We start from the raw sequence: 23,181 nt of genomic DNA on the forward strand, positions 1-23,181 counted from the left end.
GTTAGGGTGGAGTGAATGAAAAAAACCTAAAATAGGTTTCATTCCTTCCAGTGAGAACACTGATGAAAGAAACAGAAAATTAATTAACAAAATGAAAACTATATTCCATAGGGTACAGTTAGGATCAGTGGATAGTTACATAGTGGCACATTTCTACTCAACATACAGAAGAGTTTTCCATTTTTCTGAGCTATATAAAGTGTATACTCATATTCCTGGCATCCTCAGATAACTCAGAAAATAAATGTTGGCTATTAGTGATAACCTCAAGTCAAATTTTTCAAATTCTGGCTGACTTAATGATATTTTAAGTATTCTAATAATAAAAATTATGTAACTGTGAAGTTCATTACAGCTGGACCTCAAGTAACATAGGTTTGAACTGAGCAGATCCACTTACGTGTTTTTTTTTCCAATAAATATGTACTAAACTACTACACGATCCACCGTTGGTTGGATCTGAGGAGGCAGAACTATGATACACAGGGCTGACTGTAAAGTTATATGTGGATTTTCAACTGTGCAGGGGACTGGTGCCCCTAATTGTCATGTTGTTCAGGGATCAACTGTATTTTCATTCAGCTGTATTAAATTTTGGCCAACTTTCTGCTGAATCTAGCACTCGTTATAACCAGGAGCTACTGTAGTTTTCAAATAAAAATGGCACTCTGTTACCTGAACATTAAATAAACCACCTGAAAAATGTTTCCAGCTGGTAGAGAGCAGTGCTGTTCATTCTTATTATTTCTCCAATGTCTTTAAATTTTTCTCTGGATCCTCTGTCTGGATAGAAAATACAAGAAATAATAATAGTGTACATCTTAATCATTGAAAAAGAGGGCCTTCCATTAACTTCCTGATCACCTCTATAAGTAATGTAGATGGCCATTACTGGGAGAAAATACTTATGCCAACAGACAGTAGTGTAGTTTTACAGATATTTTTAGTCTATCAGCAAGATATTGCAACAAGCCAACATACATTCACCCACTTTCCTCTTTTTTAAATGGGTTACCCAAATTTTTAGCACAAGGAAGCAATTCTGCATTGCATTAACACATTAGCATCTGCTCAAGGGTCACCATCTATTGACTTGCTGCATCTCTAAGCTATACATAAGACAGAGTTAAGCAAATAATTCAGGGTAATAAAATAAATCTCACCATAAAGTACAATGCTATCCCCACACCATAGATTATACTGTGAGAAACCAGTTCCTTCATGAATAAAACATCCATGGTATTCAAAGTGAATATCATTGTAACTAGTAAATTAGATCTAGACTTTAAAGTGGATACTATCCTCTTGGTAAGATACAGGGTTCTGATGAGTGAGTACAAATTACAAGCTCAATATATTAGTAATATAGGACACTAAATAAGATCCAGGAGAAAACATATAAAAATGGTAAATGGGAGATATATATAGAAAAATTTTCATGCAATCTGCAAGTATGCTTTGCTTGATTGAGTCACTGAGGAAGATGAACAAGTGTTCAGTTAGAGCTTAACGAGATGCTGAATATTTCTGTGGTTCAAATATTCAAAGGAAAGCAACTGTTTTTGGAGCTGTCTGGAGTTACAGCCCCATGGACTGGCCAGTGTCTTGGGGCATGAAATACCTTGCTCTCAAATTTATCCTCCTTTGGCCCAGAACCTCAGAAAACCAAGATATTTCACTTTGAAGATGATATTTGATCTAGGCATGGCTGACAAAGAATAGTGCTGTCCTACACACAGGGTTAGGGTGTAAAAATCAAGTCTTTGCTGAACTAAGAGGACAGTGTGGCTTAAATAAGAGTCAAACAATCTGGGTTCTAGTCCCAGGCTGCCATTAACTAGCTCTGTGGCCTTGAACTTTTGTCTCTTTCTAGAACTCACATCTGTAATAAGTGATTATTATAGTGATTTACAATTGTGTAATGGTTCATAATAACAAAGTATTTTCATGATGCTATCACATTTCACCCGCCAGCTACCCCGTGAAATTCATATCACAGGTGAAGAAACTGAAGCTCAGAGTGATATGGGGACCTACAAAATCACACAGCCCATAAATGGTAGCACAGGACACCAAAGCCACGTTTTCTTTTAAATTCTGTTCTCTTTCCACTTTACTTCTTTATCCATAAAACAAAAGATTGCATTAATGATTTCTTTTTAAATCAAATATTCTGTGATTCACTAGATGTGACATTATTTTAGTATTATTATTTTTTTGGCTGCACCACGTGGCATGTGGAATCTTATTTCCCCAACCAGGGATTGAACCTGGGCCCTCTGCAGTGAGAGCATGGAGTTCTAACCACTGGACCGCCAGGGAATTCCCTAGATGTGATATTATTAATGAACTATCTTTCAATTTAGGTGAATTAAAAGATTTATTAAGTATAATATATATTAATACTTAATATATATATTAAGTATTGACTTAGCATATCACTATACTGAGAACAGTGGTGTATGTGTAAGATCTAGTCTTATCTACCTCAAGGAGCTTCCAATGTGGTTATTCCTTTGCATACTCATTCAACAGATTTCCAATTAATTAGGACTGTGCTTATAAGAAAGAGAATCATTGTTTATTGCTTTAAAAGTTTTTTACTTCTAAATCAATGTTGGTTAAAGTAAGGAAAGAGCAATCCAAAACAGGCTTGTGTATTGACAGTTTGGGAGTCTGGCCTCACCTCTCATGAAGGCCAATTCTGTACTGCTTTACCTGAGTTACTGCCAATCACCAACTAGGTGAATTTAGTAAAGATTCAAGCCCTTTGTACTTTGATTTCCCCAGTGTGTGTCACAGAGATCTGTTGGTGATACCTGTCACCCTACTGATGTATAAACAGGCTGGGTGGATATCTTGTTCCTCTCTCTCCACTATTCTGTTTGCCCCTCCTTAAGCTGTGTCCTCTGTGGAAGAAGACAACTGAACCAGATAAAAGGAGGACATTCTCTGGAAAGGGTCTGCAAGTAGTTGTTATTACTTTGCTAGAACATTCAAATTAGCCCTCAAGGCCCTTTGATGGGGGAATATAGACGGACAAAAATATTAACAGATGGCTCTAGAATTCCACTAGTAAAGCTGTTTTCGGTGAGGGGATGGTCTGGCAAGTGTTTCAGTAGAGGCTGAATGTTCCTACTGCCCTCCCGGCCTAGGTGTCAGCTGTCAAGTACCTTACTGTTTTGATTACCATAGCTTTATAACATATTTTGAAAACAGGACATGTGATACCTCCAAGCTTTGTTCTCTCTCAAGATTGTTCTGGCTATTTGGGGTCCGTTGTGGTTCCATACAAATTTTAGGATTTTTTTTCTATTTCTGTAAACCAATAAAGCTTTTATAATTAAAAAAAAATTAAAAAGAATGAGGTAGGCTTATATATACTGACATGGAAAGATATAAAATATTTTTTCTTTACATTTTTAAAAGTAGTTTTAAAAACCAATGTAATACATGCACACAGCTTAAAAAAAAAAAATCAGTTTACAACAAGGGCTTCTGATGAAAAGCCATGTACCCTATACCCAGAAGCATGCATTTCTGTTCACAGTCTTTTTTTGAAATTTTAAAATATTTTTTCTGAGCATTGTTTTTTTAAACCATTTAAAAAAAATTGAAGTATAATAAATTTACAATGTTGTGTTGGTTTCGGGTGTACAGCAAAGTGACCTGGTTACACACACACACATTTTTTTCAGATTCTTTTCCATTATAGGTTATTACAGGATATTGAATATAGTTCTCTGTGCTATACAGTAGGTCCTTGTTGTTTATTTTATATATAGTAGTGTGTATATGTTAATCCCAAGCTCCTAATTTATCTCCCCCCTACCATTTCCTTTGGTAACCATGAGTTTGTTATCTATGTCTGTGAGTCTATTTCTGTTTTGTAAATAACTTCATTTATACAATTTTTTAAGATTCCACATATAAGTGACATACGATATATTTGTCTTTCTCTGACTTACTTCACTAGTATGATAATCTTTAGGTTCATCCATGTTGCTCCAAATGGCATTATTTCATTCTTTTTCATGCTGGTAATATTCCATTGTGTTCATATACCACATCTTTATCTATTCATCTGTCAGTGGACACTTAGGTTGCTTCCATGTCTTGGCTATTGTGAACAGTGCTGCTATGAACACTGGGGTGCATGTATCTTTTCGAATTAGAGTTTTTGTCTGTTCTGGATATATGCCCAGGAGTGGGATTGCTGGATCGTATGGTAGCTCTATTTTTAGTTTTTTAAGGAACCTCCATACTGTTCTCCATAGTGGCTGCACCAATTTACATTCCCACCAGCAGTGTAGGAGGGTTCCCTTTTCTCCACACTCTCTCCAGCATTTATTATTTGTAGAATTTTTAATGATGGCCATTCTGACCAGTGTGAGGTGATACCTCACTGTAGTTTTGATTTGCATTTCTCTAATAATTAGTGATACTGAGGTCTTTTCATGTGCCTGTTGGCCATCTGTATGTTCACAGTTCTTCTGATGCTTACAAGTACACATAATTAACTAACAGGCTTTTGGTATATTATATCCTGAATTCAGCCTCTTTTTCCCACCTCTACCAATAAGCCCTGGTCCAAACCACCGCTGTCTTTTGCAGGGACAACTGAAATAGCCTCTTACTTGGCCTGCTTCCTGCTCCCACACTTGCCCTGCCACAGCATCTTCTCCACAGAGAAGTCAGAATGACCCTTTTAGATCTTGCACTCCTTTGCTCAAAATCTTTTGGTGCTTTCCTGTCTCACTCAGAGTAAAATCCAAAATCTTTACCTTAACCAAGGAGGTCCTAGGTGGTCTGGTCCTCCACTATCTCTTGGCCGCATCTTCTCTAATCGCCCCTGCTCACTCCTGGTCAGCCATATTGACCTCTTTGCTGGACTCTGTGCACCCCAAGCAAGCTCTTGCCTCAAAGCCTTTGCAGCTGCTGTTTCCTCCACCTGGAATGCTTTCTCAGACAACCTCGCTCCCTCAGTTGCTTTGTCTCTGCTCAAACGTTACCTCTTAGAGAGGACTTTCCTCAGAATCCCACTTGAAATTGCACTCCCTAGGTTAGGTCTCTAACCTCTTACTCTGCTTTATTTTTCTTCATGGAGCTTGTCACTGTTTACAATTTTTATTTTACTCCATATGTTCGTGTTCTTTCCATTGTGCTTCACTGCCATTCTTTAGGGCAATTGTCTTTGCCTGCATGGTCGCAGCTGAGCTGCAGGCAAACTGGTATTCCAGTTCAGTGGAAGGGAAAAGTGAGCAAGAGCTCCTAGGGACACACATTACTTCAATTATGTTCCTCTGAGAAGAAATTAGTAACCTAGCCATAGCAGAGCTTGGAGGGCTTGGAAGTGCAGTGTTTGTGGGCAAATATGTGCCTGCCTTCTCTATTACTAGAAAAGGGGATAACATATTTTGATGGACAACTTGCCATAGTCTTCCACAATTTGTTGATTTTAAAAATTGAAAAACCATCTGAAAGTATATAAAATGTTTAAAATATGAAAAGCCATTACGTAAGATCTTACATAACTGTGATATGGTAAACATTACTCACTGTAGAGATAAGTACCGCACTGTGATCGCACTTCTTGTGTCACTTAAAGGAGAATGTTCTCAGTATCAAATTCCCTTGCTGTTTCTATCGTTCCACTTTTTACTGCACAGGCAGATTGTGGTTTCTGTAAGCTGAAGGTCTGTGGCAACTCTGTTGAGAAAGTCTGTGGGCACCATTCTCCCAGTAGCATCTGCTCGTTTTGTGTCTCTGCGTCACATTTTGGTAAGTCTCACAAAATTTCAAACTTTTTCATTATTATTATATTTGTCATAGCGACCTGTGATCTTTGATGTTACTACTGCAAAAAGATTATGACTCACTGAAGGCTCAGATGATGGTTAGCATTTTTTTTAAGCAATAAACTATCTTTAATTAAGGTAGGTATATTTTTTGGACATAATGCTATTGCACACTTAACAGACTACAATATAGTGTAAACATAACTTTTATACGCATTGGGAAACCAAAAAATTCATGTGGGTCACTTTATTGTGATATTTGCTTTATTTCGGTGGTCTGGAACTGAACCTGAGGTATGGCTGAACTTAAATTTGGACTATGCCTTTTTTGTATGGTTTTCCGTTGGTGGAGTTTCTAGTTGCCTTTTGTTCACGTGGTTGCTCTCTCACAGTCTTTTGTTCTCCTGCTCCAGCGTGGACTTTCTGCGCTCTTCGCCTGCTGTATCGCTGTGGGGTCTCAGGATTTCCATTCACTGGACTCAGTCCACTATTCCGAGGATTCTATGTCTTCCTCTTTGGTGACTTATCCCTCATTTGCTGGAGTGCACTCTCGGGAAACTGTCTTAAGAATGAGTCCTCGCCCCACGTATTTACCATCATAGCTGGTTAGTCTGTTCTAGATTCAGAACCATTCCCCCTTGAACTGTGAGGCCAGTGTTCTCTTGTCTCCTGGAATCTAGTGCTGCTAAGCAATCTGCTGTCACTCTGACCTGCCTTACTTTGGAGGTTTCTTCTCCCTAGGAGCTTTAAAGATCTTCTGTGTAGTCTCAGTGTTCATGCGTTGTTGGTCTCAGGTGTTTCTGCATCCTGGAAAACTTCATTGTATAATTCATTCAAAAATGCTCTCATGTCTGTTTTCTTTGTCTAACTGGAACTCCTTTTAATCAGATTTTGACCTTTTGGACTGATTCCCTGTATTTCTTGTCTTTTTGTTCTGCTCTCTAGGAGATTTTCCAGATGATAATTTTCAACCATTCTACTTCATTTATTTGGATACTTAGCTTTGTTCTGATTTTTTTCCATAGCGCACTTTTTTCTTTGTTTTATGAATTCAATATTTTCTTGACTCTCTAGATCAGGGGTCCCCAACCCCTGATTAGGAACCGGGCCGCACAGCAGGAGGTGAGCAGCGGGCGAGTGAGTGAAGCATCTCACTTCATCTGCCGCCCCCCATCGCTCACATCACCGCCTGAACCATCCCCCCCGGCCCCGTGGGTGGAAAAACTGTCTTCCACGAAACGGGTCCCTGGTGCCAAAAAGGTTGGGGACCGCTGCTCTAGATGTTAGAAGGCAGGTATAATGAACTAATTCTAGAAGGCTGGTATAACCCTACCTAAAGATATCCAATTAACAAAACACCAAGAATTCTAGAATATTTTTACTTTAAGATATATAAATGCAAGAATCCTAAATAAATTAACAAATCAAATCCAGCTGTTTATTGAAAGAATAATATTATATGACCAAGTAAACTTTATCTTAGAAATACAAAGGGGGACCTTGGTAATATATTCATCCTTATTAGGTCATATGATCATGTCAAGGGATGTTGAAGAAATCACTGTTAAAATTTCACATCTATTCCTGAACACAACTGTAATAAATTAGAACTGGAAAAATTAAAGTGAAGAAAATTCCCCTAGCATAATAATGGATTTCTCATATCAATGACTAATATTAAAATTAATGACCAAACATTAGGTTTTCTTATTAAAATGTTGAGCAAAAAGTCTACATGAATCACTATTACTGTAATATAACATTTCTCTGGAATTGTTAGCTAACACACTCAAATAAGATAACAAAAGATATAAAGAAAATGGCAAAGTATTATTTGCAGAAGGTAGGACTGTCGGACTTCCCTGGTGGCGCAGTGGTTAAGAATATGCTTGCCATTGCAGGGGACACAGGTTCGATCCCTGGTCCGGGAAGATCCCACATGCCACGGAGCAGCTAAGCCCATGTGCTGCAACTACTGAGCCTGCGCTCTAGAGCCTGTGAGCCACAACCACTGAAGCCTGTGCACCTAGAGCCCACGCTCTGCAACAAGAGAAGCCACCTCACGGAGAAGCCTGCGCACTGCAACAAAGACCCAACACAGCCAAAAGAACAACAACAAAAAACAGTAGGCCTGTCTATCCTCAAATTAACACAAACTCTATTCGAAATAAGACCAGTAAGTAAGGAGGCAAGTTATAAAAATCAGTGCCATACCACTTTTCACTTACTTGATGAGCAATGATGAAAAACAAACGTTCTGTGTTTATGAGACTATGAGGAAGTGTCCTCTCATTACCACCAGGGGCATTGTATAATATTATAACCTCTCTGGAGGCCAATTTTAGAGTCACCAAAGGTTCTAAAAACATCCATAGTCTTGAATCAAGCATCTCTACTCCTAGGCATACAAGCTAAGGAAACAGATATAAATGGAAAGATGAATGAAGAAAAAAAGGGAAGCAATTTAAGTGACAATCACTTGGGTGCTCCTTAATTATATCCAGACAACATGGAGTATTGTATAGGTGTTTAGAAAAATGATGTGGATCTTTGCTGTCGCAGAAAGAAGCTCATAGCAAAGGGAAAAGGGCAGGATACAGATTAATACTGTTAAAATTATGTAGTCATATGCCTACATAAGAAGACTAAAGTCTGGAAAGACATACAACAAAGTGTGTGTGCGTGAGAGAGAGATCTGATAACACATTAAATTATTATCATCTATTAATATCAGATTGAAAACTGATTATTAGATTTTAGTGACTCATCTAGCAAGAAGAATGGTATAAAGGACCCCTTCCTTTTTAAAATGTATGTATCTTTGAAGGTCGTGGGGTTGAGTAGGTGAGGGAGCGAGAGGAGCAGCGATCAGGCTGGTCAGGAGAACGGCTATGGCAGGAAGCCCGACGCGCCTTTACAACCTGTGTAGGACAGTCTGACTCTAAGAGTAACAGCAATAATTCATCTGCCAAAATATATACGAGTTAAATTGCTAAATTCTACTCTGGATAAACACAAGGAATGTTATTAGCTTTGTTAAAAAATTAATGCAAAGTCTATTTGAACTGAGATATACCTAAACTGTAACACCTACTTTATTATAGATGAAGTATTTTAAATGTTAACATATGCCTTTCAGCATTATATATACTATATATTTAGTTCACTGACAAAAGTTTATTTTCTATTGAATAATCTGCTTACATTTTTTGAAACAACTGCCATAATAACATATAAATATTCCCCCAACAGGTATCTCCTCTATCTCCTCTCTAGTTGTGGCTATATAAAATAAAACTGGGAATTTTATTATTCTCCCTCCTTTTCACCTGCATATGAAATGCTTATCTAACTACACATCTCACAGTGGCACTAAGCTAATTACAAAAGTCTGTTTAAATCTATCCACCTATCTTTTGTTTTGCTACCTACCTGGGCCTTTTCCAAGCAGGCAGAACATCTCCAATCAGTCTGTTATCACAACTAGGATGCAGGGGATTAGTGACTATGGAGAGAGGCAGAATCAGTTTACATCCTTACAGGCAAGAGAATGATATTACTGCACAAGCAAGAAATGTGAGGCTCCCTGACCTTAATTTAGAAAACCTGCAGTTAATAATCACACTAAAGTTGGTTTTACATGCCAGTTTTTGTTTCCTGTTTTTACAATTTGAGTGTCCTTTGTGGTTACCAAAATTATTTGCTAAAAGGCATATATAAACATTTAAAATATTTCATCTATAATAAAGTAAGTCTTACAGTTTAGGTATATCTGAGTTAAAATATACTTTGCATTGATTTTTTTTTTTACAAAGCTAATAACATTCCTTGTATTTATCCAGAGTAGTATTTAGCAATTTAACTAGTGAATTACGACAATTAATACACTGAAAACTCCTTTCTTAATTGAGGAACAAAATGGATTTTTCACTGTAATCTGTCAACCCAAATAAAGAACATATAGATTCCACCACGGCACACTCTTACCCCTCCCAAAAAGGTCAACTGTTTCTCGAAGGAAAGAGAACTCAGCCTGAAGCTACACATTTAGCAAGGAAAACGGGTCAAAGAACAGATGTGCAGAGCTGGGGAGAATTGGTACAGGTGATCCGGTCAGTGTGCAGAGGTTCCAATAACAGCAAACTCAACTTGGTTTCTTTTCTCATAGTCGAACACTTAATGAAAACAAATCTAATTAACACCATAGCCAAAAAAGAAGTATAAGTGATCTTCTAAAGTGTGGTTAGCTTTCACTTAACATTCTACTAAAGGAACTGTATTAGCCAAACCCATCTCAGCTGCTTCAATGTAACTCACTGTGTGTTCGGTAAAATGAGTTTTTTTTTTTTTTTTTTTTTTTTTTTTAATTTTTATTTTATTTTATTTGTTTATTATTTTTGGCTGCATTGGGTCTTCGTTGCTATACGCAGGCTTTCTCTAGTTGTGGTGAGCGGGGGCTACTCTTTGTTGTGGTGCGTGGGCTTCTCATTGCGGTGGCTTCTCTTGTTGTGGAGCACGGGCTGTAGGCACGCGGGCTTCAGTAGTTGCGGTGCGTGGGCTCAGTAGTTGTGGCTCACGGGCTCTAGAGCGCAGGCTCAGCAGTTGTGGCGCACGGGCTTAGTTGCTCCGTGGCATGTGGGATCTTCACGGACCAGGGCTTGAACCTGTGTTCCCTGCATTGGCAGGCAGATTCTTAACCACTGCGCCACCAGTGAAGTCCCGGTAAAATGAGTTTTGTCTTCAGACACTTGTTCTCTTTTAGAGAGAGAGTGCTTTACAGTTTGTGTTTGTGTGTGTGTTACTGAAATGAAATGTACAGTTTAGCTATGGAGGTGATGCTCACAGGATGAAAATACAGTGTGAGTCTATATATGTGTATATACTGATATAGAAGAAAAGTTACAGGGGCACTTTTGGTGCCCAAAATTTTAGGTTTACTAAGTATTTCCAAGGTACTTTTGGTATTATGAAAATAGAACTAATACTTGGAGGGGGAAAAAAAAATCGCAACAAGTCATGTTTGCTACTTCCATGATAAAAGGAAAAAATATCTATTACATGGAATCAGTCTCCCTTGGGTAAGTCTAGAAGAAGAAGAAGAAGAAAAAACTATGGGATGAATTTGCAAAAGTGTGAAAAGATGCCTTTACCTACACCAAGGCTGCACTAAGACTGCTCTTGTAAGTTACGTCGATTTTCTAGATCTATGATACTAAACAGCCATCCCAAGGCTCTGTTGGTTACATCATGTATATTAGCATTTAAACTTTCATCTCTCGGGCTTCCCTGGTGGCGCAGTGGTTGAGAATCTGCCTGCCAATGCAGGGGACACAGGTTCGAGCCCTGGTCTGGGAAGATCCCACATGCCGCGGAGCAACTAAGCCCGTGAGCCACAACTACTGAGCCTGCGCGTCTGGAGCCTGTGCTCCGCAACAAGAGAGGCCGCGATAGTGAGAGGCCCACGCATCGCGATGAAGGGTGGTCCCTGCTTGCCGCAACTAGAGAAAGCCCTCGCACAGAAACGAAGACCCAACACAGCCAAAAACAAATTAATAAAAAAAATAAACCCCCCAAAAAAACCTTTCATCTCTCTCCTCTTAAAAATATAGATTAAAAATTTAACCAGATTTTAATGACAACAACAAAGTAAAATATTGCTCTATTCAACTTCTTATCTGCCTTTGGCATTATTAACTGTAAGGTCTCATAGAAATATTATTTAAAAAGTTAAAGGCAGTGTTGGGACTTCCCTGGTGGTGCAGTGGTTAAGAATCCACCTGCCAATGCAGGGGACATGGGTTCGAGCCCTGGTCCAGGAAGATCTCACATGCCGCAGAGCAGCTAAGTCCGTGCACCACAACTACTGAAGCCTGCGCACCTAGAGCCCGCGAGCCACGACTACTGAAGCCTGCACACCTAGAGCCCTGTGCTCTAGAGCTCTTGTGCTCTGCAACAAGAGAAGCCACCGCAATGAGAAGCCTGCGCACCGCAACAAAGAGTAGCCCCTGCTCACCGCAAACTAGAGAAAGCCTGTAACGAAGACTCAATGCAGCCATAAATAAATAAATAAATAAAACATGTAAAAAAAAAAGTTAAAGGCAGTGCTATCTTCAACGGAGACACTAAGTTAGTGAACTATTCTCTCTCATCAGCCAACTGAACTAAAAGTTTTGAGGCCCTTTTAAACCAATGCCTGTTTTATAACTTTCTAAAAAGTATTTCAGTAATTTTTGTTAATCATTATATTAACAGTAATTATATACTTAGAGGATCATAGTACTTAAAACATCAGTAACCATGGAACATCTTTAACCTGGTCAGATATTTACTGATAAGGCACTATTAACTTATTTTTTACAAACAACCTTACAACAAGATAAATGCACATCCCAGCAACATTCTTAGCAGAGGAAAAGGTATCCTTATGGTTTTCCTCCAGTAACCTAAGATAACTGGTGTCATCATGAAATAGCCAAAAAAAGTTATAAGATACAAGGGCTAACTTTCCACATGATCAGACTAACTTTTAAGTCAAAATAATGTAAAACATCTTACAAAAATTTTTATGTCTTTAAAATGTGATTTTAAAAAGTCCTACCATATGGTAGTAAAAACATTCATATATAATTTAAAATTCTCAAAGCAGCTTCTATCTGAAACGGAAAAAAAAAAAAAAAAAAAACCCAAGAAAAAAAATTGACAGTAATATGTATTGTTTCTAAATTAAAAGGTTATTTTTTTGGTAGTTGTGCTTACTAATTATTTTGCAGGGTTTTTAAATTGTTCATTATCAAAAAAGACCCAAAGTATACTAATACAATTGAGAACATAAGAAATCTGAATCTTTGCTTTCAGTATCCTTAGATATTTTAGAGCTATAGGATTTATTTTAAAGTAAATTCAGTAAAGAATATTTACTATCATTTATGAAAATAAGGATCATATTGATAAAATAAAGACCTCCATTTCAATTAAACATTTACTGAATATTTAGTACATATCAGGTGCTCTAGTAGGTGCTTTTATAAGATTCTCTGCCCTATATTTCTAAAGTGTTAAATCGAAAACTTTCCCAGTAAACACTGTCTTTTAAATGGTCGGTATGACTAGTCACATAATTATATATAATTTAAATATATATTGTTCTTGGTATATATATAAATCTATAGTTATACACTTTTAATGTATATTATATATAATTATAAAGCTATATGCATAGAAAAATTTTTTGGTTAAACAACTTGTCAAAATGAATGGTAGGAATATTGCTCATTTAATTAATGCAAACCACCTGTCAACTACCTATAGCAATCTGTACTTCAGTGTTAAAAAGATCCAGCTGAAATGTAACTTCTCTAATTCTAATCAGAGAAACTATTTTTTTCCCACAGCTAAAGGGGTCACTTGAAACACAAAAACTAGCATTGTTTTTCTGTGATTAGGTTACAGTAGCTTAAGTCTCTAAACACCAGAATGCCTCACACAGCTGTTAATTGTAGACCAGGGGACTGGCTGATATCTGCTTCTTGCTTCTTTCGTTAACGGTTCACTTCCAGGTCCTTAAAAAGACTGTAGGCTTTCTCCAAAGATAATGTTGGTTGCATCTATGTCTGCCTTCTACATAGGTGGCTTATTCTGGTTTGTCACTCTCCATACAATGCAAATCTGAGTGAACTCACATCTGTCACCGATCGACCCAATTCGTGGGCAATCTTTTCCCATCGACCTGGGGTTCCTCCTGGGAACTTAACCATACTTCTTGTCAGCTGGCTGAGGTCCTCTTCTGTCCATTCAGGTGCCTGCAAAACATTAAAGAAAAAAAAAAATAATTCAGAGAATGTTCGCTAAAACATTTAATAAACCTGTGAAACCAAGTATTGGCATTATGCTTTCTGCAAAAATAACAATGTTAAAATGTATCTACTAGTTTAGGTGAAGGTCTGAGTTGCATATTTAACATTAGAATGCAAAGCTCCCGCAGCCTTTTAAATGCTCCAACGTACACCAAATAATAAAGAAGAAATACTGTGAACCCAGGCTCTTAAAGACATTAAAAAAAGAAAGACAGTTGTTTTGAAGTGCATTGTGTCACTAATGCTCACAAATGCCTCATGTGAGCTTACCACAGGTCTTGAAGTTTTTAAGAAAAATGATTAAAAAAGCAAAAAACTTTGTTAAGTGTAAATGAAAATGTGAACAAGTAAATGGACTGATTCAGAATCAGAACCGAGACAAAGATATATTTTTTGTTCATTCTACGTAACGATATTTAATTCTAAAAATCATGTATCTTCAAGAAGTTAATTTATCAAGTGCTAGCATTTTGTAAAACTTGAGAACAGAAATTAGAAACTCCTGCAGCCAAGACTTAAACCACCGGGTCCATGCAAAGCAACACTTCCTTTTTGAGAAGGTAAATAGCTTCTAAAAGTTGATCAAATTATTAAATTGAATAATAAAATACCTTAAAGATTATAAAAATTTTTTTTTTGCAAAAGCCAAAATTCTCAGAGCAAGCATATTCTCTGCATTTTATTCAGCATTACCACCTGGTGAAACCCAAAGTTGAGCAAAGCAAAAGAAACCATCATCAAATAACAGATAACCACGTTACAATTATTTTACGTTACAGCACTGAACTATTTCCTACCAGAGGCAGTAGCCACAATGGTAAAACACAAGACTCTAGGAGTCAGCAGAGAGATGGAGGAAGCCACCTTATTTTCCTTTAATTAAAAAGAAAGAAAAAAAGAAAGAAGGAAGGAAACCTCTGAGACAAATACCTTTTCTAATCACCGTTTCCGATAATGAACAGGCACACATCAGGCCGTATGCATTACAGGACCATCAGCACAGACAACAGTCAGAGGTGAGTGACCCCAGGGACTATCTCCACAGCTACAGCAAAGCTTCTCCCTGACACTAATCCTCCCTGTCATTCTCCCACTGTGCTCTAACCACGCTGACATCCGCCTGCCTCACCGCAAGCTTAACGGGGCCCTTCCTGACTTTTTACTGTCTCCCCCAATCAATGGTTCAAGCGTGCTCTTTTCACCATGTCCAAATGGCAGCTTCACTCATAATCAAAGTGCACTGCCCCTGTTAAAGGGCTTTCCGAAAGGCTCTCCCATTTGCATTCATTTGCAAAGCAAACTACTTTTATTCACTTTGTTCTGCTATCAAGAATGTTCCCTGAAGCAGATAAATTGGCATAAATACAACCTGCCACTTAAGAGTCAGTAAATAATAGCCAATAGTAGGGAGGATTTTATCAATCATTCTATTTTGTATCCACTAAAAGCTGAAAGCCTCAAACATATTCATCAGTACAACCCTTATGAAACATGCATAAATTCCCTTCTATAAAAAGGTAGCCTGCACTGAGTACGGTCAGAATTTCCTTGATTATTTAATGAATATCAGAAATCTAATTCTCCATATCAGATAATTTAAAAATGTACACTGAAGGTTTTTTACTTTCTTTTTGCTTGTTTGCTTTTACTTAGGGCAAAAAGCATTATTGAGATATTATTTAGACGGACATAATTGGATTTTCTAGGAAATCACTTTTGCTAAAAAGCTGCAACTTGAATAACTATACCAATTGGCTTCAAAATGCAAAAGTTACGAAGCATTTAAATATAAGCTTATAGTACAAAGTCATACATAAACAGCATTAAGTTGATGCTGCACAGAGATAGAGTATTCCAACCATATAGTATATCAATGCAACTTCACACTAAATCAGATCTTATTTCTGCATTAATTATAACAAACACATCTTTGTAGCAAACAAAATTGTCTAAAATGTCAATAATATAAGCCATTTTTTCACAGAGTAAACTAATTCTTTAAAATAATCTATTTTTAATAGATTGGCCTTCCAAATATGCTGCATATATCAACAATGGGCATTAAGAATCAATCTAATTTTAATTCCTTGTTAATGAGTCTAAAAGGATAGTGCCACTTTTTTCTGGAAAGGAAAAGATTTAAATCAAATATTTGGATGAATATCCTGAAAAATCATCTACTTCTTTGAAAATCTTTCCTTTTAGTTTCACTGTTATTTCACAGCCATGATTTTATTATTAATATTAAAAAACTAGATCAATAATGACTGGGACCATAATCTGAAATCTTTGAAAGAATCCTGTTAGCAGTTCATTATTCTCTCTCTTCCAGCTGTACGGCACTTTGGTGAATGTGTAATTCCTCAGCAATAGTTGGTTGTGTCTTTAGAAGCAACAGAGCCGACTGTGACCCAGCTACTGCAGCAGCCATGAGGGTGGCCTTGGTGTGAACGTATTCTCCTTGCTCTAATCTGGAGCCAGCTGTAGCTCTGAAAGTCAAATGAATGCATATGCATACCGCTTTGCCACTTAAGACCACGTGTGTCCAGTATCACTGAGACACTGGGCCAGAAATTCATCTCTACAGTAAAGTAATGGAAGACACCCCATGGGGTGGGGACAGCTGTTGTGACTACACAAGCATTCCAATTTTGCATCAGAAAAGCCCCGCTCTGGGAATAAATCTCCATACTGAATAAAAAATAAAAAGTTTTCAAATTATTTAATACATTTATGTAATGACCCCAAAATATATCTGCTAAAGTAAGAGCTGATATAACATTTAAATTGTATTCTCTCTACCCCTTTGGGATAGACTTTTGTCATAAAACGAGCTAATGTTCAAAGATTCAGTGCCTTTGAAAATCCTTAATATTCTTGGGGGATAGGAGTTGGAGGCTGTAGGGGAAAGCACACTGTACCTTTAAAGTAACCTATACATACCTTTCCCCTCACAGAGTTAGTTAGACCGTAAAATGTTAATTACAAACTCAGGCAATTTATTTGGTACTGAAAACTTATGACCCAATTAAAAGAAAAATTTTAAATGTACTTATTTATTGCATTTTCATACTTTATTGAAACTCCCTAATGAAGAATATTTATGTTGAAATGACTTATTAATGATCCTTATTTATGTAATTACAGACCTTACAATTTTGGATTCAACAATTTTTAACAGATTCAGCTCAATTCATGAATTCTCAAATTTTACCTAGGAAATAATATCCTTACATAGCATCACCCAGTTAAAATATCACATATGCATCTAATAATGTGGATGGTGTATCTAATGATCGAATAACCTGCTACCCTCTCATTCTACATTCTGTACTGACATTGTGTTTTAGAATGTGCATTTGGCTTTCAGCTATACAATTTTCATTTCCAGTTTGAAAATTGAGCAGTTAATTGACCTTGACTATATATGTGGATAAATGGTATATTAAAAAACCCAAACAACAAAATTAAAAACAAATCACCTCTAATGTCTTTTCACTCTTAGGAGGAGAAACTCTTCTTTGAAGAAAACTTGCAGCTCATCCTAAGCTAGTATTATAGTGTTGTGATACTTTAGCAGCAGTCGTTGTGACCAGAAAGGTCTTCCCATCTATGATTTAGCTACCTTGCCAAAAGAGAGATCCCCTCTGGACCAGTGATCCTAAAATGTGGTCTGGCGCCAACCGGTAAATGAGTTTGTTACCCACCTGTGACAAACTTCAGACACTTAACAGCAGTTGACCGCTGCCACCACAACCAAGAGCAATCAGCAGCCTCTTCCTTTAGAGACTATAAGCCAGTTGGGTTAGTTGTCAAACTAGCCTGGTACGTCACATGAAGTGCGAGCTGCAATCTTGTTCGGCACAACAGGACTACAGCTTGGTCAGCGGTAGCCGGAAATAATTTTTAAAACCTGGTCCTTCACTATAGAAAATTTGAGAAACAAACACTGCTCAAGACAATGCAAATAGTTCAAATTCCTTCTTACCTCCTTTTTTTTTTTAGGAGCAACAGTAAATACTTGGAGCTCTTGAGAAATGGACACAAAGATGTTTGATCCATTCCTTTGCAAAACATTTTATGCCACTAAGTGTTGGGGGGGACTTGGCATGTAGTAGAAGATTACACCAGGTACAGGGAACAGCAAATTGCAGAGGCCTTGAAGTGGGAGCACATCTAGGATGTCTGAGGAACAGCAAGATGACCAGGGTGGCCAGAGCAAAGCAAGCCGAGGTGGCAGGGGGAGGAGGCGAGGTCAGAGGGGCAAGGAGGTAAAATCACAGAAGGGCTCGGAGGCCATCACAAGGACTCTGGCTCATTTACTCTGCCTGACACAAAGCTATTGGAGAGGTTTTTTTCCCTTCAGTTGGTGGAGAGCTTATTTACCAAAGGGGCTATTTACAAAGGTGTGAGTGGAGGGGAGCCACAAGAGCTAGTGCACTGACAGTCCTGACAGCTCAAACCTGCAAGAGAAGATGCCCACAGAGTCAGCCTGCTTACGAGGTGAGAGTGAAATCAGGTGCAGGGCAGCAGTTGGCCTGAGATGACCACATCCAGAACCACAGCTAAGTAGGTTGTGATAATTTACTGCACAGGCCCAACAGTTGATGATAAGGAATAATATCAGGGTGGGATAAGAATCTCTGAAGTCTTTAATGACAGTACTAATCTCTCTCTGCCTTTTTTATTCCTTTACTCTCCTTCTGTGGGGATTCAGAAAGGAGTAACGATAAATAAATGTGATCAAGGGGATATATTTACCCAGAAGAATATGATTTTACGTGGAAAGATTTGTGAAGTCTTATTTAAAACTATGATATACATTATTCAAATTCTAACCTAAAGAGTACGTACTAGAATCATCTATTCATGGTAATTTAATATTGAAATAAGGAGCTGACACCATCGTACGATGTTTGACTGCCGATAGCTTTGAAGCCTCCCCTCTCCCCTCCCCCCTGTGCCCCACATCTGGGTAAGGCCTGAAGGAAGCCTGAGAGGCTGAAACCTCGCACATCCCTCCGTCCCTCCGTCCCTCCGTGTGTGCGAGAACCCTCATCCCAGCCCCATCCCAACCGCAATAAAAAATCCCAAACCAGCCTCCTTTTCTTTCTCAGGTAATTCTTGGGCCAACATGGAAAGCCTGCCCTGTTTTCCCCAGAAAGCCTCGTTATATAATCAACCTTTTTGTATAATCTTGCGGGGGGAGGGGGGTTGTGTGTGTGTGTGTGTGACATTATCAGTCCTGACACTGGAACCAAATTTTGGGTATGGAGGTGGTAATGCTGTCCCTGCAAGGTGGCCAACAGCATTGGGAGCAGGATGTCTAGAGGGGGGGCGACCACCACCCGGGGTTATCTTCTCTTGCTTTGGTTTGCTGACTGGATCTGCTGCCTGGTACTGCATTTGCTGAGTCCTACCAAGCCTCTGTCATAGATTTAACCCACCTAAGTTGGAAGCGTCGATGATTGGTGTTCACAGAGAAGAGTATGGGATCAGGGACCTCCTTTAAGTAGCCTTGGGTTGTGTGTCTCAGCCCAGACTCATCTGTGTCTTAGATTGAGTTGTGTCTTGATTGATGGACTCAGGAGAAAGACTCTTAACTTGTGAGATGCTGCTTGTGTGTCTCAAGTAGGTGGTGTTGGCCCTGTTCTAAAGAGGGCTCGGGGAAGAGAGCTTGTTCAGGCCCGCTGGGTAGTCACCTGTATGGAGGAACAGCAGTCCCCACTTGAAGAGCAGTTGAATGACTGAGATTCATACTCCTAAAGGCAGATGGCTCACTAGGACCCTATAAGATGCTTTTGCTGCTTCTGCTGCCTGTGTCTCTGTTGAAAAAAACATCTTGATCCTCAGGGTTATAGAGAAGAACACCCCTGGCATCCCTGTGGCACAGCCAAGGTGTAAATTCAACCGCTGTCACGGCGAAGGACGCTAACCCTGACGATACTGATTGGAGGCTCTCTGGAGGAAGAAATTTATAAATATGAGCAGTGCAGAGAAGACCTCCCTGAAGCACACCCAGTAACTACCACCACCAAAAAACCCCAAACCAAAACAATAAAAATCCTACAGGGCGAGCACACTGGTCTGCTAGGGCTGCCGTAACTGAGTTGCTTAAACAACAGAAGTCTATTTCTTCACAGTTCTGGAGATTAGAAGTAGGAGATCAAGGTGTCATCAGGGTTGATTTCTGATGAGACCTCTTTCTGGCTTGCACATGGCCTTTGCTCTGTGTGTGCCCACGCAAAGGGAGGGAAGATCCCTGGCCTCTCCTCCTCTTCTGATAAGGACACCAGTCCTATCAGATTAGGGCCCGCCTGTATGACCTCACTTAACCTTAATTAATCACCTCCTTAAAGGCCCCATCTCCAAGTACAGTCACGTGAGGGTTAGAACTTCTGCGTATGAAGTTGGGACACAATTCAGTCAGTAACAAGGAGGAAACAAACAAAAACTGAAATGGAAGTCCGTAATTTGGCCCAATTGGTAACTGAAATTTTACTGAAAGAATTTCTACAACAAAAAGATTAAAAGGGCAGATTGGCTTTCGTACCTCTATAACACTGGTTCTGAATTAGTTTAACATTTGCTGAAACACAGCAGTTGGATACCTTCATGGCCTTAATCAATAATGGGGCTCAAATTACAGTTACACTGGGCATCCCACTAAATTTAAATAAGGTACCCCCTATAATCTTCGGGCAGTTACTAAACATGATAAAGAGGACAAACAGGTATGCCTTACCTTAACCACAGGAAGTACTGTCTTGCCTAAATTTCTCATGATCACAGTACCCATTGTCCTAAAATGTGCCAGTGCTCATGGACTCTCTGACTCAACAAGTAATAAATATTTGTCACAAATTATCTTGATAAAATGGAACCCCACGAACCTCTTCTTCCCCCATTAAAATCGTTAATATGGCCCCATGTAAATTAAAACAGAGTCTTTAATGATTGAAACCCTTTAGACAAGATGTATTTAGAGAAGTGGTGAGTATCCCCACCGCTTTGCCATTCAACAGCCCAGTTCACCCTGCTCTGAAACTTGGGAAGAATGAATGTGCCTCACAGTGGATTACCCGTGAGCCTGGATTGCTGTGGGCCTCGTTAAGGTCCCTGTAGCCAGTACTACTGAATTTACCAAATTCATCCAATCAGCAAATGGTAAATATTTTGCTGTTATAGAATTTGTTGAATATCTTTTGTTCAGTGCCTATTTCAACAGCCTCTTGACTGCAGTTTGCCCTCCCCTCCAAAGGGCTATGACATACTTCACCCAGCTCCCACGGCGGGCAGCTCACAGCCCTGTCATTGCACGCAACCTCTGAGGGCAAGACCTTAACTACATCCTTCTTTCTCTAGGGACACAGGTATGACATTACCCTGATGATTTCCTCTTTGACACACTCGTTCAGGACATACAAATACAAGGTGCTCACAAAAAGGGGATGGGCCACTGCCTCACACACAGGGTAAGGCCCCCCTGCCACCTCGGTGAGATTCCTGAAAATTATTTGGGAAACTGAAGGCTGCACTCTCTGTGACACTGTCAAGAAACAGCTGTTGACTCTCAGCACCCACAACTTCTTTTAGGCTTTTTTTTGTGTTCTGAAGGAAACATATTTCTCATTTACAACTTGTACTTAAGCCCATTTATTCTGTTACTTGCAAATTAGCTCACTTTGAATGGGGCCCCCTCTAACAAAGGGCTCTAGAATCTGTCCCAATCGCAAAATAACAGACACTCCTGTTAGTGCCCCCCAGAGACTCCTTCACTGTAGACGTTTTGGCAACCTTCTCTCTGAGTTAGGATACCAGTTGTATACAACTAATCACTTTAAAATGTCAAAACCATAAATATTTGGACTGTTAAAATTAAACTTTTGGTCTTTTAAAGAAACTGCTTAAAAAATGAAAAAGAAAGCCACAAACCAGGAGCAAATATTCACAACACATATCAGAAAACAAGATTTGTATCACAATTGGTTTATCCATTCTCCTACTGATAAACATTTGGGTAGCTGCCGGCTCTGGGTTATTATGTATTATGAATACAGATGCTATGGATATTTGTGTATAACTCTCTTAGTGGTCATGTGTCTTAATTTCTCTTGGATAAATACCTACTGGTGGAATTGCTACGTCATAGAGAAAGTATACATGTCACTTTATAAGAAACTAGATAAGTATTTTTCCCAAGTATTGTTTTATACTCTAACCAGCAATAAATGAGGGTTCTTGTTGCTCCAGATCCTCACCCACACTTGATATTACCAGTTATTTTATTTATTTATTTATTTTAAAAGAATAATCAGGAATTTATTTATTAATTTAATTTTATTTTTTGGCCATGCCATGCAGCATGTGGGATCTTAGTTCCCCGACCAGGGATCGAACCGGTGCCCCCTGCATTGGAAGGACAGAGTCTTAACCACTGGACCTCCAGGTAAGTCTCCAGTTATTTTGACTGTTCTGGTGGGAATGAAATGTATCTTATTGTGGTAATAATTTGCATTTCCCAGATAACAAATGATCTTGAGTATCTTTACATGTGTTTAATGACCAACTGAATAGCTACTTTTGTGAAGTATGTGTTCATTTGTTAACTGGGTTGTCTTTTTATCAGTCAGTTATAAGAATTCTTTATATTTTGTGGACACAAGATCTTTGTCAGATATATGTTTTGTGAATATTTTCTTCCAGTCTGTAACTTACATTTTCATTTAAAATTCTTCAACTTTTATTTTGAAACAGTTGAAGACTTACCTAATTCCCATATACTCTTTATCTAGCTAACTACGATGCTAATAGCTTATGTAACCACTGTGGTTACAAGCCTCCAAGATGGTCCTCAGTGATTTCTACCTCCTTGTTCAGTCCCCTTCCACAGTGCCTAGAGCTGACCTGTGTAACTAACAAGATATTGTAGAAATGGCAGTGTGTGACTTCCAAGGATAGTTTATAAAAGACACTGCAGCTTCTGCCTTGCTGTCTTTGGGACAGCAACAACAATCTCAAAATCTGGAAAGGGAACAGCTTAGATCCTGAGAGATATGGGGAAGGGAGGACTGTTAATAATTTTGTCTTTCAGAATAGGCCCTGGAACCTTCCTCATGAAGGAAAACACCCTGGTGCTACTCTCTCAAACTGTTCCAAGTGCCTTAAATTTAGCTGGCTGTACCACAATTTGATCATTATTGCCTTAAATATTTCTGACAATGCCATTAAAAACAGCAGATGGCCCAGATCCTATATATTCCATGCTAAACATCCATCAGCACCTTTGAGTGTCATCTCTATCCTCATCCCCATGGCTATCACTCAATAATTCTGTGGGGAAGAAAAATGTGACTCGGCTGGCGGCACTGACCAACATGACAGGTTGGGCTGACGACTTCAGGTAGTTGCTCAACAAAACAAGGACTAGACTCCATTATTAAAAGTGAACTGGCCCCGCTGAGAGGAGTGTAGGAAGCAGGGTCAACTTGTTCCTCCCCCTGACTCATAGAAGTCTCATATGTGATGTA

At 38.7% G+C, this 23,181-nt stretch overlaps 1 protein-coding gene and 1 long non-coding RNA gene across 4 annotated transcripts in view; one reads left to right on the top strand and one right to left on the bottom strand.

Moving 5' to 3' along the window:
• The window catches only part of DNAJC1 (DnaJ heat shock protein family (Hsp40) member C1), a 380,649-nt gene that overhangs the window by 18,793 nt on the left and 338,675 nt on the right, over nt 1–23,181 (bottom strand). Inside the window, exon 9 of the mRNA XM_082385490.1 lies at nt 13,478–13,597. Coding sequence (XP_082241616.1) covers nt 13,478–13,597 — 120 coding nt within the window. The remainder of the gene's footprint in view (nt 1–13,477; nt 13,598–23,181) is intronic.
• LOC309625711 overlaps nt 790–23,181 on the top strand; it is a 63,628-nt gene continuing 41,236 nt past the window's right edge. For 2 of the 3 annotated variants that reach the window (XR_014242685.1, XR_014242687.1), the window contains exons 1-2: nt 790–7,923; nt 22,016–22,100. This is a non-coding gene — a long non-coding RNA (uncharacterized lncRNA). Of the gene's footprint in view, nt 7,924–14,613; nt 14,668–22,015; nt 22,101–23,181 lie in introns of all 3 variants that reach the window. The other variant, XR_014242686.1, reaches the window with a different exon arrangement.

The sequence above is a fragment of the Balaenoptera borealis genome, assembly GCF_965194805.1.
Source record: "Balaenoptera borealis genome assembly, chromosome: 3".
Taxonomy (NCBI): Eukaryota; Metazoa; Chordata; class Mammalia; order Artiodactyla; family Balaenopteridae; genus Balaenoptera; species Balaenoptera borealis.